At 51.6% G+C, this 13434-nt stretch overlaps 6 protein-coding genes across 6 annotated transcripts; 3 read left to right on the plus strand and 3 right to left on the minus strand.

Moving 5' to 3' along the window:
• The first annotated feature begins 183 nt into the window (after positions 1-183).
• BP01DRAFT_388665 (S-formylglutathione hydrolase) lies at positions 184-1849 on the plus strand. Its single transcript, XM_025577857.1, has 5 exons — positions 184-522; positions 725-945; positions 1075-1269; positions 1397-1566; positions 1672-1849. The coding sequence occupies exons 1-5, from the start codon at positions 258-260 to the stop codon at positions 1712-1714; spliced, it is 894 nt and encodes a 297-aa protein (XP_025434808.1). The 5' UTR covers positions 184-257; the 3' UTR covers positions 1715-1849.
• A 55-nt stretch (positions 1850-1904) lies between these two features.
• Positions 1905-3917, minus strand: BP01DRAFT_388666 (CCCH zinc finger DNA binding protein). The gene is made up of 5 exons (XM_025577858.1): positions 3665-3917; positions 3467-3601; positions 3365-3412; positions 3015-3312; positions 1905-2935 (listed from the first exon to the last, which is right to left on the minus strand). Exons 1-5 carry the CDS (start codon positions 3812-3814, stop codon positions 2004-2006), a joined length of 1563 nt encoding a protein of 520 aa, XP_025434809.1. The 5' UTR covers positions 3815-3917; the 3' UTR covers positions 1905-2003.
• Positions 3918-4267: 350 nt separating this feature from the next.
• BP01DRAFT_332855 (uncharacterized protein) lies at positions 4268-5803 on the minus strand. Its single transcript, XM_025573111.1, has 3 exons — positions 5318-5803; positions 5146-5258; positions 4268-5083 (listed from the first exon to the last, which is right to left on the minus strand). The coding sequence occupies exons 1-3, from the start codon at positions 5754-5756 to the stop codon at positions 4433-4435; spliced, it is 1203 nt and encodes a 400-aa protein (XP_025434810.1). The 5' UTR covers positions 5757-5803; the 3' UTR covers positions 4268-4432.
• A 232-nt stretch (positions 5804-6035) lies between these two features.
• Positions 6036-7283, minus strand: BP01DRAFT_288491 (uncharacterized protein; the record flags this gene model as incomplete). The annotated part of the gene is made up of 1 exon (XM_025571541.1): positions 6036-7283. One exon carries the CDS (start codon positions 7281-7283, stop codon positions 6036-6038), a length of 1248 nt encoding a protein of 415 aa, XP_025434811.1.
• A 1917-nt stretch (positions 7284-9200) lies between these two features.
• BP01DRAFT_362562 (cation diffusion facilitator family transporter) lies at positions 9201-10442 on the plus strand (the record flags this gene model as incomplete). The annotated part of the gene is made up of 2 exons (XM_025576228.1): positions 9201-9756; positions 9823-10442. The coding sequence occupies 2 exons, from the start codon at positions 9201-9203 to the stop codon at positions 10440-10442; spliced, it is 1176 nt and encodes a 391-aa protein (XP_025434812.1).
• A 721-nt stretch (positions 10443-11163) lies between these two features.
• Positions 11164-13325, plus strand: BP01DRAFT_113875 (xylulokinase). The gene is made up of 3 exons (XM_025570340.1): positions 11164-11195; positions 11344-11970; positions 12043-13325. The coding sequence occupies exons 2-3, from the start codon at positions 11467-11469 to the stop codon at positions 13258-13260; spliced, it is 1722 nt and encodes a 573-aa protein (XP_025434813.1). The 5' UTR covers positions 11164-11195; positions 11344-11466; the 3' UTR covers positions 13261-13325.
• The last annotated feature ends 109 nt before the right edge of the window (positions 13326-13434 follow it).

The raw sequence follows: 13434 nt of genomic DNA on the forward strand, positions 1-13434 counted from the left end.
GATGCTAGTTACACTGTAACAGTTGTATAATGTGTGTCCAAACAAACACCACAATGTCATGTCCGCAAAGGGGAAAATTTCCCGAAGCTCCACCGCCCCTCATTTTCCCCTCACTCGCGGAATTCCCCTCATCGTCATTTCCCCTCCGTGGCTGGTGTTTTATATCAGCTCCGCGTCCTCTTTCTTTTTCTCTTCTTTTCCGAGGGAAACTAAGCTCTCATCAACTTCATGAACTCACCCTTTTCACTATTATCACCATGTCCGTCACCACCAAAGCCACTATTGCCTCTTTCGGCGGTAAGCTCCTCAAGCTGAGCCATGCTGCTACCTCCACAAAATGCGAGATGTCCTTCAACCTCTACCTGCCGCCGCAGGCCTTCCAGAACCCTGCCCAGAAGATTCCAGTTCTGCTGTATTTGTCTGGTCTGACCTGCACGGCGGATAATTGCTCAGAGAAGGGATTCTTCCAACACGGCGCCAGCAAGAAGGGTATTGCCGTGCTGTACCCGGACACCAGCCCTCGTACGTTCTGCCTGCCCCTCAACAGGACTCAAGATCAATCTTCATCACAACGCCCTGATGTACTCCTCAATGATCCTCCCTGCTCGCTGCACGTGCGGAAAAGATCACAGCGAGGAACAAGCAACATTACCAAACATAACCCCCCCTCCTTCCACCGCACAAACCACAAGCTAACCAATGCTGGCAATACCAAAACAAACAGGCGGTCTCAACATTGAGGGAGAAAATGACTCCTGGGACTTTGGCACGGGCGCCGGCTTCTACGTCGACGCCACCAAGGCCCCCTACAACAACGGTTATAACATGTACACGTACGTCACGGAAGAATTGCCCGCTGTGGTGTTCAAGGCGTTCCCGCAATTGGATGCCTCGCGGGTGAGTATCACTGGGCATAGTATGGGAGGGCACGGGGCTTTGACTTTGGTATGTTTCCCCCCCCCCCTCTTTTTTTTTCTTGTCTGGTGTCGGAGTGGGAGGGGGCTTGGAGCAAGCTGCATACAAGATTCGAAGTGATGCCCACACTAACACTTTGCGTCATCGAAACAACAACAGTACCTCCGCAATCCCGGCAAGTACAAGTCCGTCTCCGCGTTTGCGCCTATCTCCAACCCCATCAACTGCCCCTGGGGCCAGAAGGCGCTCGCCGGGTACTTCGGCGAGGAGCTGCGGGAGACCAAGTGGAAGGAGCATGATGCGACGGAGTTGGTGAAGAAGTGGAAGGGTCCGTTGGATGTTTTGATTGATGTGGTACGTTTGTCCTGCTCTTCTTTTCTTTTACGATTATCCTCTCTTGTCTAGGGAGAACGGAGACGGGTGGGAAATCCCAGAATGATTTATCTATTTACTCACAATCATCGCCGTTCTCTTCAAATAGGGTACTGGCGACAACTTCTACAAGCAGGGCCAACTGCTCCCCGAGAACTTCGAAAAGGCCGCCAAGGAGGCCGGCGTCGAGGGCGTCAAGGTGCGGTACCAGCCGGATTACGATCACAGCTATTATACCATGGCGACATTCTCGGATGATCATGTCGAGCATGCTGCCAAGTACTTTGTTTTTATGGGGTTTTTTTTCCCCTTTTTTTTTTTTTTTTTTTTTTGTTTGTCCTGGACTTTTTGGGGGCTTGGCTGTCATGCTACTGGTCTTGCTAGGCAAGGGATTGGGGATTGTGTCGTGTTAATGGACTTGTTCTGATAGAAGTTGAGCTTTGATTGAAGTGACCGCCAACTGAAATCATCTCTTTGAAACAATGCATCAGTGAAATGGGTTTGTTGAGTTGGAAGGCGGGAGAGGAGATATATTATATAGGGTACTGTACGTATACCACGCAGATAAGAAGCTCCAAGAGCATGATTATACTATAGAACAAGAACAACCCCATTGTAAGGACAGAAGAAACGAATCTACAAATCCAAACAGCAATCATCACAAACCCAAAGAGACAAAACCACCCCACACCAAAAAGAAAAAAAAAGGTTCTCACCTAATCAACCCTCACAATCACTCGATCCACCCCATGCATCTCCTCAGGAAACCGACACCCCACCAGCTCGTGATCCCTCCACGTCTCGCGCGGACACTGGTGCCCGCACACACACTTCCGGTTCGCGCACGACAGCCCCTCGGCGCAGACGCTCGTCCGCGAGATACATCGCAGATCGTGCAGGTCCTGCGCACTCGTCAGTCGCCGGCCATGTCGGTACGCGCAGCTGGTGCCGTGCACGCAGTCGTCCTGCAGGTGGTACCGGTTGCAGTACTTGGCGGCGCGCAGGCGGTCGTAGTTCTCCTTGCTGCTGGCGGGGGAGAGGGGTGGGTCGATGCGCTGGTTGTGTGCGTTGTAGTAGATCTGAGTCTGGGGCTGGGTGACGGAGGGGGAGATGTCGAATATTATCTGGGCTGAGGGTGATGGTTTTGCTACTAATGATGTTGAGGAGGAGGGGGAGGATGGCGATGATACGCCTGGTATTTGAGAAGAAGAAGGTGTCGGTCTGGAGACGGAAAAGGTGGGTGGCAGTCGAAGGTTGGCTTTTGCAATGGTAGCATAGTCCTGAAGAGGAGGAGGCGATGAGGATGGAGTACTGCTGGCGCTCGATGGAGCGGAATCCGTAGGCGTTGTCTTGCTTGCTGAGGTGGTTGCAGCAGCAGAAGCAGCAGAAGCAGCAGTAGCAGCAGTAGCGCTGAACGAGGATGCGCAAGCGGCGGGCAGCTTTGCGGACCGGAAGACCGCTGGGAACTTGGTGCTTCGGAACTCACTCGATAGCTGTTCGAGTTCCCAGGCGAAGGGCGCGGCCTCGACGAGGGTGATGCGGTTGGTCCCTCTGTGCGGGCCGAGGAGACGGGCGTAGCCGTTGTCTGTTGCGGCACAGAAGACAATGTGGTGGCAGTGGACGTCGAGGATGTCTCGCTCGAAAGTTGCTTTGTTTGAGGGTTAGATGATAACAGCGCATATATGAGAGAGAAAGTTGCGGGGGCGATGGAAAACACAAGGACATACCTCGGATCTTGACATCCGAGCACTCTTTGCCATTGCCTGCGTCAATGAAGTCACATTGACTACTTTCCATGTTAAATCCTCGAATGAATGGGGTGAGAGTCTCATTCGATGACAGGACTTTTGCTTCCCGATAGGCTTTTTCGAGACCGGGTATGTTGGCATAGACACATACTTTGTACTGTAGATTTGGACTGGCTTCGGGGTCGATGTTCCGGATATAGCGCTCGACAGATTGGCGCAGTAGCAGTGCGGCTTCGCGGCCGCCACTGTGGCCGTCTTTGACGAGGGCGTCGTTGAACTGTGCTGTTAGCAGTGGTGCATAAGGGTTTGATGTTCGGTGGTGGACGTACATTCATACAATCCCCGTCAACAAGGATAGAAACAAAGCTCAATTTCCCCTACATCACGGTCAGTTATCGACTCGTGGTGTGTGTGAAATCGCGCACGCATACTTTATTGTGTCTCAGGTCTTCATTTTCCAGTTTGCACTTTGTAAGTTCCTGGGTGAAAGCGTATCTCTCGGTTTCCAGCTTGGTGCGTTCGCCATGAAGAGCCAATTGAAGGGTTTCGACCTCGAACAATAGGTCCTATTGAGGTCCATGGTTTGAGCTGGAACCGCGATGTCTCTCCGGAATCATGCTAGAACTCACCTGGATCAGCCTATCCTTGCAATCTTCGACCGCCATTAGATTTACGTGTCGCTTTCGCAAATCCAGAAGGTCTATTGTTCGCTGTGGTGGACATAGAACGCTGGTCAAACTCGTATCCATGGTGTTCGTTCTGTTCTCGATACTTTCCATTCACTCTGAATGATGCTTCTCACTTCAATTTCACGATTTTATACCTTGTCCGGAAGTCCACACATCATACTGTCTGCGAGCAAGGAGACGGCTTTCCCTTGATACTGTGTGCGGGGAGCGTATCGAAGACATTGCTGGCACAGGTGGCGGAGCGTGCTGCATCGAAAGATTATGTCCAATGAATGTTCACTCATCTGAAATCAAATGTTGTCTATGCTTGTTGAGGCCCATGCCAATGTAATGAGGATTGAATTGAGCGGCTAAGCGGAGATGGATGTAGGTTTGGTTCCAGCCAGTGGTAGACGTTAGCGCCAGAGGCCGGAGAACAATCAAATGTGCACATGCAGGGTGGCTGCGCCATTGTGGCTAGGCGTGAAAGCAATGATCACCTCTAGGTTCACTGGTATTCTGCCTCGACCACACTGGCACTTGTGTGATAGGCAGAGTGAGGACCTTCGATCCAGATTTTCTGCTGTCATCTTGAACATGATCAAATCTAAGCCACCTGTTCGTAGGGGGTTTCGCGCAAAGATATGACTGACCATCCAGCGTTTCACCTGTGGATAAGGCTCTGGAGTACTTTTGACACACACTCAAGTCCCAATTTCCTAGGCGTATCTATTTGCGTCTACGAATTTCTGCTTGCCAGTAGCAATCCACCTCTAATTCGATCTTCCTTCGCAGGTCCGCATCGATTTCCCCACCGGCCTCCTCCTTAGCTGAGCGCATGGCCTCACAGTTCCAACAGAAGCAACCCCCGTACGACTCCCCTGTCGCAGCCTCGTACAGACGTCCGGTCGTATCAAACCCATCACTGAGAACGCCCTCTTCCAACTTGTCGTCATGGTTGATATAACGCCCTGTGCGCTCTAGCATGGACTCTTCATACGTTGTCGCACTACACAGATGCGTGTGCCAGACCAGGTCCACGTCCAGGGTCGGAACAAGTATCGTTCCTGGCTGTAGACGGAATAAGTTGATGAATCGCTCATAGCGGGTAAGTGCCCGAGCAAGGGTGCCTTGGAGCGCGGGACTACGGATCCAGAGGAAGTCATGCATCTTGTCGATGAAGACGGCTTGTCGGAGGACATTGTCAATTAGAGGACTGTGCTCTGGTGGGGTAATTGTGGTAGCTGCGCTTGCATTTGTGATTTCATTGCCTTGAAGCGCAGTGATTAGATCGGGTGCAATGCTCAGTCCGTTGCGCAGCCAGGTCGCAGCGCTGCTGGGGAGGGTGTAGCTCCAGGTATCTTGCGACAGAGCTTGATGCTGAGCTGTATCAGATACGGAATCTACCTCCGACGAGTTTAAAGGCAACCAGATGGGCTTACTATAGCCTTCCAGGGAAAAGAAATGGCTCGAATGTGGCTTAAATGATTGGTACTGCAGAACCGGGCAAAGTCGTATGGGTTGAGCAGAAAGGCATGCCATACCATTAGTATGTCTGGTATCCACCGGTCAGAATTGTAATGACCGTCTTTCGTTATGGAGGTCTGGACTCACCAAGCGGAGGTAAAAGGCAAGGTTCGTCCTTTTCCTCTGTGTGCTTCACTTCCAATCGATGATCCACCGCTTGTATCCAATGTTGAAATCTAGTGACTGCGAGCGACAGAAATTGATGCCATATCTGCGAGGCATCTATTCTTCCATGAAGGATTGAGTACCTGCTGCAACCAATCATTCTACCCAGGACTTTTGTCAGCTTCTTCGAGGTAGTAACCCGACCACGAAGACTTTGAAACGCTTCCAACAGCTCAAGGTGAATAGCGCACTCGCTTATCATCGGAAAGTCTTCTTTGTCTCTTTGCTGGGACGAGGACTCTTCAAACAAGCTTGAATGGGGCCTGGCATTTTCATGTTCATGTGGTACGTCTGATCTTGACAAGGCTCGAGCTGAATGTCGAAGCAAGTGTGTCAGTGTACTGGGAATATGAAGGGACATTCTCGAATATTGCTGAGACTAACGACATAAGTCTGTGTATGACATTGATTCAAGTATGAGATCGTCTGTCTATATAGATGTCAGAATGAGGGTCTTGCGCCCCGCCAAGATCCGCAAGGCTGAGCACCGTGGCTGACGCATGGTCAGATGATTCGGGCTTTTGCATACTCAACATCCTAGAGTCGAATTATAGGTGAATTACATTGAAATGTGCTATGCGGAAGCCGTCACTCTACCTATGCTTCAAATACTCTACTCTGTGCGATGCCACCATCGGCCTCACAATCTCGACTTTCTTCGTCGTCCAGCCTCAAGCTTCCTCTTCGTCTCGCGCGTGATGGGGATGTACTTCTCCACCCGCTTTTTGAAATAAGCCCCTATGTCATGACCATCGAAGCTCAAGCTGAGAGGGCCATTGACGGTCTTCAAGTTCCTGGATCGATCGCAGTTAAACCTCCAATCGCGACCCCGTAGACCAAACAGCGAGGCCAAAAAACAAGGCTCCAAGCTCTCATCCACATCCCATTTGAAGCACGGCATTGGCAGTGAAAGGTCTGGAGGAATGTGAGGCGAGGCAAGCGCAATAAAATCATCCATTGTTAGGTAGCAGTACAGCTGGGCAGCGGCTTGAACAATCCCTTGCGACCCTTGCGCCAAATGAAGCAGACAGATATTTGACACCAGGTCGACGGGAATCTCGTCCACAATGTGGCTCCCACTAGACGAATTCTTCGCGGCTCGCCAGACCCTGTTCGCGCCTCCAGTAGCAAGATATAATTCGAAGAAATTCTCAACGGGGCTAGAGCCCGGAGGACAGAATAAAGGGTATGGGTCTCGCAAAGCTGGTCCAATGCTGGAGGGGCGGATAATCAGGAGGGGCAGTCGAGATTCGTATCTCTGAACCAGGAGTCTCTCCATAAGATACTTCGCTTCGGCGTAGGGCCACAGCCAGTGCTTCGTCCGGGGGCTGTTTCCTTTTAAAGAAAGGATTTCTTCAACCTCTCTCACGCAGTCAAGATCGTTCTCGCCAAAGGGATGGAGGGTTTCAGTAACCACGCCATCTGGTAGAAAGCTATTGGCAAAGACGCTGGATACCTGAACAAATTTGACGAGCTGTGGGAAGCTCAATGCAAGCTCGGCCAGATCTAGTGCCGGAAGACAGTTGTTCTTGCAAGACTCATAGGCATTTGCGACGAAGGACGTGTTTGCCGCTGCATTAAGTACCACGGTTGTCTCCTTTCGGATCACAGATAGTTGACTCGCATCCAGGCCCAAGTTCGGAGCGATGATGTCCCCCTTGAGAAGTTCCAATCTGTCTCCTTCGAACAGTTCACTGACACATCCGGGCATGTTTCTGCGTAGCTTCCCAATGGCGTCTTCCCTCAGACCCCGGTGGAGGAGAAACACTTTCTTGACAGGTACTTGAAGAATGAGTTTGTAAAGAAGACAGCCACCAAGGCCGCCCGTTGCTCCAGTTAGAAGCACGGTTTGCTTCGCAAACCACTCTCGATAAGAGGCTTCGGTCATTGGTGTTGTGTCCGCCATTTCAGGTAATTGGGCATTGGCATTATCTTACCGTGCGAACGTGCAACCATACCGTGATCTTATATTAGCTGCAACACCTTGCCATTTCCACATTCATCTAGTCACATATATATGACATCAACATTCTCTCTTTCTCAAGGCAACTCGTGCACTGCCAACTTCGGCGGATGCTCAAGCCATGCAAATCGTCGTCATATCAGGGAAGTACCACTGAAAATAAGAAGTCTTGAGGAGGTTCTAGGCATGTTTTTACCCATATTAGCTTGAAGCAGAGTGAAATCTTCCGAGGAATTTGGAACGTCACAACCTGTGATCCAAGGAAGCCTTTAAGGTAAAATATAGGACGTCAGACGAATCCCAGTGCATGGAACGCTGTGATAGCCAGCCAGTCGATCTTGGCTGATAAGGTTCGGAATGCCAGGTATATGCCGGAGGAAGTTGGGTATCCGCACAAGCAAACTTGTTTCTCACATTCTAGACCTTGTCAGTGATATTCCAAGTCGATCCCGTAGTGAAAAGCATGACTGGCTAGACGATAATATCGTTGAGCATCCTCAGACCATAGTTAACGCAAGAAAAGCTCAACTGCGGCCCTGAACGTTAGTGATGGCAGCGGAGTCCGCTCAATGCATGCACCCTGTGACACCCTATCTCCGCTGTTGCATGGCCGATCACGTGGCCAGGGTTTTGGTTGTTTCATTCATGATACTCCGCACATCTATGGATATGAATTATTCTCGGTACTATCCGGGTTTGATCTAGTATATCCACCAATGCTCTGACAGCACGCGCGTCCGTCAGGGTTCCTGAAAAGGATTCATCATCGCCAAGAAGCCAAGACGGACACTGCGTATATGATCAGCAGGCCCAATTCCGAGATAGCTCTAGATAGCGGAGTGATTGTGCATCGAGACTGTGATTGAAAACCCAGATGATGAAGGAGAGGTCCGTGGTGGAGCTCTATGCGACGTGGTTTGTACTGTGGTAAACAAGTAATTTGGTCAGGATGATGGTGTTGGGCTGTTGGTCCTCCGTAGTAGAGATGCCAAGGCCGGAAGACATTATGTATTGGCGGTCAACGGGAACAAAACGCGGGAGCTTTTGCGACAATCGAAAAGCTTAGATAACTTCCCCTACAATCTTACATCCCCTGTCTCGTCATTGGTTTGCGGCGCAAGCTGCCCAATGTCTTCTCGGAGCATTGGCTTTCCGCTGACAAGTCAATGGCAACCGGTGGATTACACATAGGGAGCATTGTACTCGTACAGTACCTAACTGTGGTACCTACAGGCGGTGGATCGGTTGTTCGTCAGCGTATGATGTCGGCTTCGCCTCAGCCGGGCCAGAAATGATGACTGATGGCACTGGCTTTGCCTTGGCTGACTGGCTGGTTGTCCATTCATCCTCTTGTTCCTCACTGCGGGACAACATGGAGCTGTGGTTAATGCTTCAGCCAAGAAAGAAGCAATTCACTTCTCCTCGCGAGTGCTCCCAGATTCACCAGAATTCAGTCGTTACCGTACCATAATATTAGACTACTGCTAAGCGTTTGGAACGACGAGGATGCTGACGCAGCCCCTGCGGTGCAGGGCCCAACCTCCACCAGCTTCTCCTCCATCCCTCTTTCGCCGCGGACCCTCCGGCTTTGTTCGTCTCCCCCGGGTTGATTGTTATCATCGGCGAAATTTGAACACCTCCTCCTCTTCTTCACAGGGATTGTATTACCATAAGAGCCGCCGTGCTGCCCGTGCTGCCTGTGGTGCCTCCTCGACCTTCCATGCTTCTCCTATCGCGTGCCCCGATGCTCTCCTCCGTCCAACCCCTCGCCCGACTATAATTCCGTCCCTCACTGCTGTTGCCTCCCCTACCAAACTACCAACCTCAATCACCCTCCCTGCAATGGCCACCCAGACAAGAGAACACGGTGGCCACCATCATCACCACCATCATCACCATCATGGCAGTAATGTCTACCTCACATCGACCGACAAACACGATGCTGGAGTTCGCATCACGCGGATAGGCCTGGTTGCCAACCTGTGTATGGCCATTGGTAAATTCATCGGTGGCTACGTGTTCCATTCCCAAGCTCTCATCGCCGATGCCTACCACGCCCTCACCGATTTGGTTTCGGACATCTTGACCTTGGCTACGGTTGCTTGGTCCCTGAAACCGCCGTCGGAACGGTTTCCCAACGGCTATGGCAAGATTGAGAGTATCGGAGCTCTGGGTGTGAGCGGGTTGTTACTGTGTGGCGGTGTCTTCATGGGTCTCAACTCGGGGCAGGTCCTACTACACCAATTCTATCCGGAGATTGCTGAAGTAATTGCGCACGTGGGAGCCTTGGGACACGGCCACTCGCATAGCCATGGGGTCGAGGCGCTCGGCCCGAGCATCCATGCTGCATGGCTGGCTGCTGGTTCGATCGTGGTCAAAGAGTGGCTTTACCATGCGAGTGAGTATCAACTGTGGTTCTATTTTGATGGCTGAAACGTTACGCTGACTCGCCCTCCTTCAACAGCTATGAAGGTTGCCACGGAACGCAAGTCATCAGTCTTGGCTTCTAATGCCGTTCACCACCGAATCGACTCCCTGACCAGCGTTGTTGCTCTTTTTACCATTGGTGGATCATACATGTTTCAGGATGCTTCGTGGCTGGATCCCGTCGGAGGACTTCTCATCTCACTAATGGTCATCAAGGCCGGATGGGCTAATACCAAGACTTCGCTTCTGGAGCTGGCAGACACCACTGTGGATGACGATGTGAAGGAGTCGGTGCACAAAGCTGCTAGCAAGGCATTGGCTCTGTTGGACAACGGCGGATCCCTCAAGGTCCGTGATGTTCAGGGTATGAAGTCGGGGCAGAACTATCTCATGGATGTTGAGGTTGCAGTGCCGGGCACGTGGCCCATTAATCGCGCTCGCCAGGCGGAAGAGGCAATGCGCACTGCTGTTGGAGAACGAGTCCGCGGTGTGAAGCGGGTCAAAGTCCGATTCATTCCCCTTGAGCATGAGGAGTTGACCTTTACTGAAGAGTTCATCCCCGCCGAGGTTACCTCACGGGCGCGTCCGGAACCGGAAGACGGGAACGAGCATGAACACGAGCACGAGCACGAGCACGAAGCTCGCAAAGATCGGTAGATAGCGAAGATTTGATTGCGAATATTTTTCACTGTCGGCGCCTTCGTGTATGGTTGACGCGATCACCAAGCATGCTTCTTTTGGCTAAAGCTCTTGGGGTTTAGCTCCATGCCCATGATACCCAGGGTTGGCATTATTTTTGCTAGATAATAGGGCAATATCAAATGAACATATGTGTCACAGTAAGGGAATATAATTTAAGAAAACACTAAGGAAGTCTCTAAAGGGGTCACAACGGCCATGATTCAAGACAGACACGGTTCAAATGGTGATGATCATCCCCTCGGCCACAAAATGCGCGGTACCCCTCCAGAAGCGGGTGAGACGCGGGGATCCCTTCATCGGCTCAGCTGACGGGCCCTAGAGCAATCTGTTGCAATCCGAACTTCACTAGTGCAGGGCTTAAAGTTGGTCACGATGTTCCTCAAGGGCTGACATGTTCTTATCTGAATCTGATCTAGACCACCTTCCTCCCTGTTGACTGATTTAACCGGGTAAATTCCCGGCGGCGGTGGAACCCGGGATAAATTTGGCCTCATCTTCATGGAGGGATTGACGGGATTCATGTTCAAGAAACACTGCACTCGGTAAAATAGACGAGACTTCGGCAGAATCTCACCATGGTCAAGGATATATATTTCAGAACTAGAAAAGGGAGAAGTCTCCCCAAATGGCGGAGTTGTCCGAACTCAATGGCCTGAATTTCCCCCCCGCTGCACCATCGAACAAGTAGCTGAAAGTGGGAAACGGTAGGTGAGTTGACCTTATGAGTCCATCCCACTTACTGCCCATTGCATCAGCGGTGTCTGTCGGATTCCCCATCGCCACACCGTACATGCTGTGCACATTCTCCTGCATTTCCCCCTGACCATCTGTTTCTCAAATTGCTTACCCTTTACAGTCTCTGCAATCATAACATTTCAGAACTATAGTTGAGTATCATTGACTGGTTCGACTTTCAACAATTTGGCACCCCTCCAATTTACACCTACGTCATTACCCCGGACCGCAGCATTCAATTGCCATGGCCCAATCCAACACCCCGCTCTACATCGGTTTCGACCTTTCCACCCAACAACTCAAGGGTCTGGTCGTCAACTCCGACCTGAAGGTCGTTTACGTATCCAAGTTTGACTTCGATGCCGATTCGCGCGGTTTTCCGATCAAAAAGGGGGTTCTCACCAATGAGGCCGAGCATGAAGTCTTTGCACCCGTCGCGCTATGGCTGCAAGCCCTCGACGGGGTGTTGAATGGTTTGCGTCAGCAAGGGTTGGATTTCCGCAGGGTGAAGGGTATCAGTGGTGCCGGCCAGCAGCATGGGAGCGTCTACTGGGGCGAGAACGCGGAGAAGCTGCTGAAGAGTCTGGATGCGAAGCAGACGCTGGAAGAACAGCTGGAAGGGGCATTCTCGCATCCCTTCAGCCCCAATTGGCAGGACTCGAGTACGCAGAAGGAGTGCGATGAGTTTGATGCATACCTGGGTGGACAGGAGGAGCTGGCTGCTGCGACGGGAAGTAAAGCGCATCATGTAAGGACTTACCTTATCCTTTCCCAATTCTCATGGCGTGAACACTAATAGCTCGGCTCTCCGTGGCTGTAGCGATTCACCGGGCCTCAGATCTTGCGGTTTCAGCACAAGTACCCCGAGGTGTACAAAAAGACTTCGCGGATCTCCCTAGTATCCTCATTTTTGGCGTCACTGTTCCTGGGTCACATTGCACCGTTTGATATCTCCGATGTCTGTGGTATGAACTTGTGGAACATCAAGAAGGGAGCCTACGATGAGAAACTCCTGCAGTTGTGTGCGGGACCTTCCGGGGTGGAGGATTTGAAGCGCAAGTTGGGAGATGTCCCCGAAGATGGAGGCATTCGTCTTGGGACCATCGACCGATACTATGTTGAGCGCTACGGGTTCAGTCCGGACTGCACCATCATCCCGGCCACAGGTGATAACCCGGCTACGATTCTAGCGCTTCCCCTGCGTCCGTCTGACGCGATGGTCTCGCTTGGAACCTCAACTACCTTCCTTATGTCCACGCCCAGCTACAAGCCCGACCCTGCTACTCATTTCTTCAATCACCCGACCACTCCCGGCTTGTACATGTTTATGCTGTGCTACAAGAATGGTGGACTCGCCCGAGAGCATGTCCGCGATGCCATCAATGAGAAACTAGGAGAGGCCACTGCTTCAACGTGGGAGCATTTCGACAAGATCACGCTCGAAACCCCGGCCATGGGCCAGAAATCCGATTCGGATCCCATGAAGCTGGGCCTCTTCTTTCCACGCCCCGAGATCGTGCCGAATCTCCGTGCGGGACAGTGGCGTTTTGACTATGATCTGAAGAGTGGCCGCCTACACCAGACAGATGAGGGTTGGAATAAGCCTCTGGATGAGGCTCGCGCGATCGTCGAGAGCCAGATGCTCTCTCTGCGCTTGCGGTCCCGCGGATTGACTCAGAGTCCCGGTGGAGGCCTCCCTGCTCAGCCGCGTCGTGTATATCTGGTAGGTGGAGGATCGAAGAACAAGGCCATCGCTCAGGTAGCCGGAGAAATCCTTGGTGGTAGTGATGGAGTATACAAGCTCGAGATTGGTGACAATGCATGTGCGCTGGGAGCTGCGTACAAAGCGGTATGGGCCTTGGAAAGAACAGATGGGCAGACTTTTGAGGATCTCATTGGGCAGCGGTGGAAAGAGGAAGATTTCATCGAGAAGATTGCGGACGGATATCAGCCCGGCGTGTATGAGCGATATGGCCAGGCGGTGGAGGCATTCGAGAAGATGGAGCAGGAGGTTTTGCGGCAAGAAGGGAAGAACTGAAGTGATCGACAGAGTAATAATGTCTAGTATGAGGAATGAATACCTAAGTAGGACCATAGAATAGAGAAACAAACATTTCCAGCTCAGAGCATGCATCAGCATAAATACCTTATCAGCTGCTGAACGATGTCATTTTATGCCTGAACAACCAGGCACCAAGTCCGGGCGCACGCC

Source organism: Aspergillus saccharolyticus (genome assembly GCF_003184585.1).
Source record: "Aspergillus saccharolyticus JOP 1030-1 unplaced genomic scaffold BP01scaffold_3, whole genome shotgun sequence".
In the NCBI taxonomy this organism is placed as follows: Eukaryota; Fungi; Ascomycota; class Eurotiomycetes; order Eurotiales; family Aspergillaceae; genus Aspergillus; species Aspergillus saccharolyticus.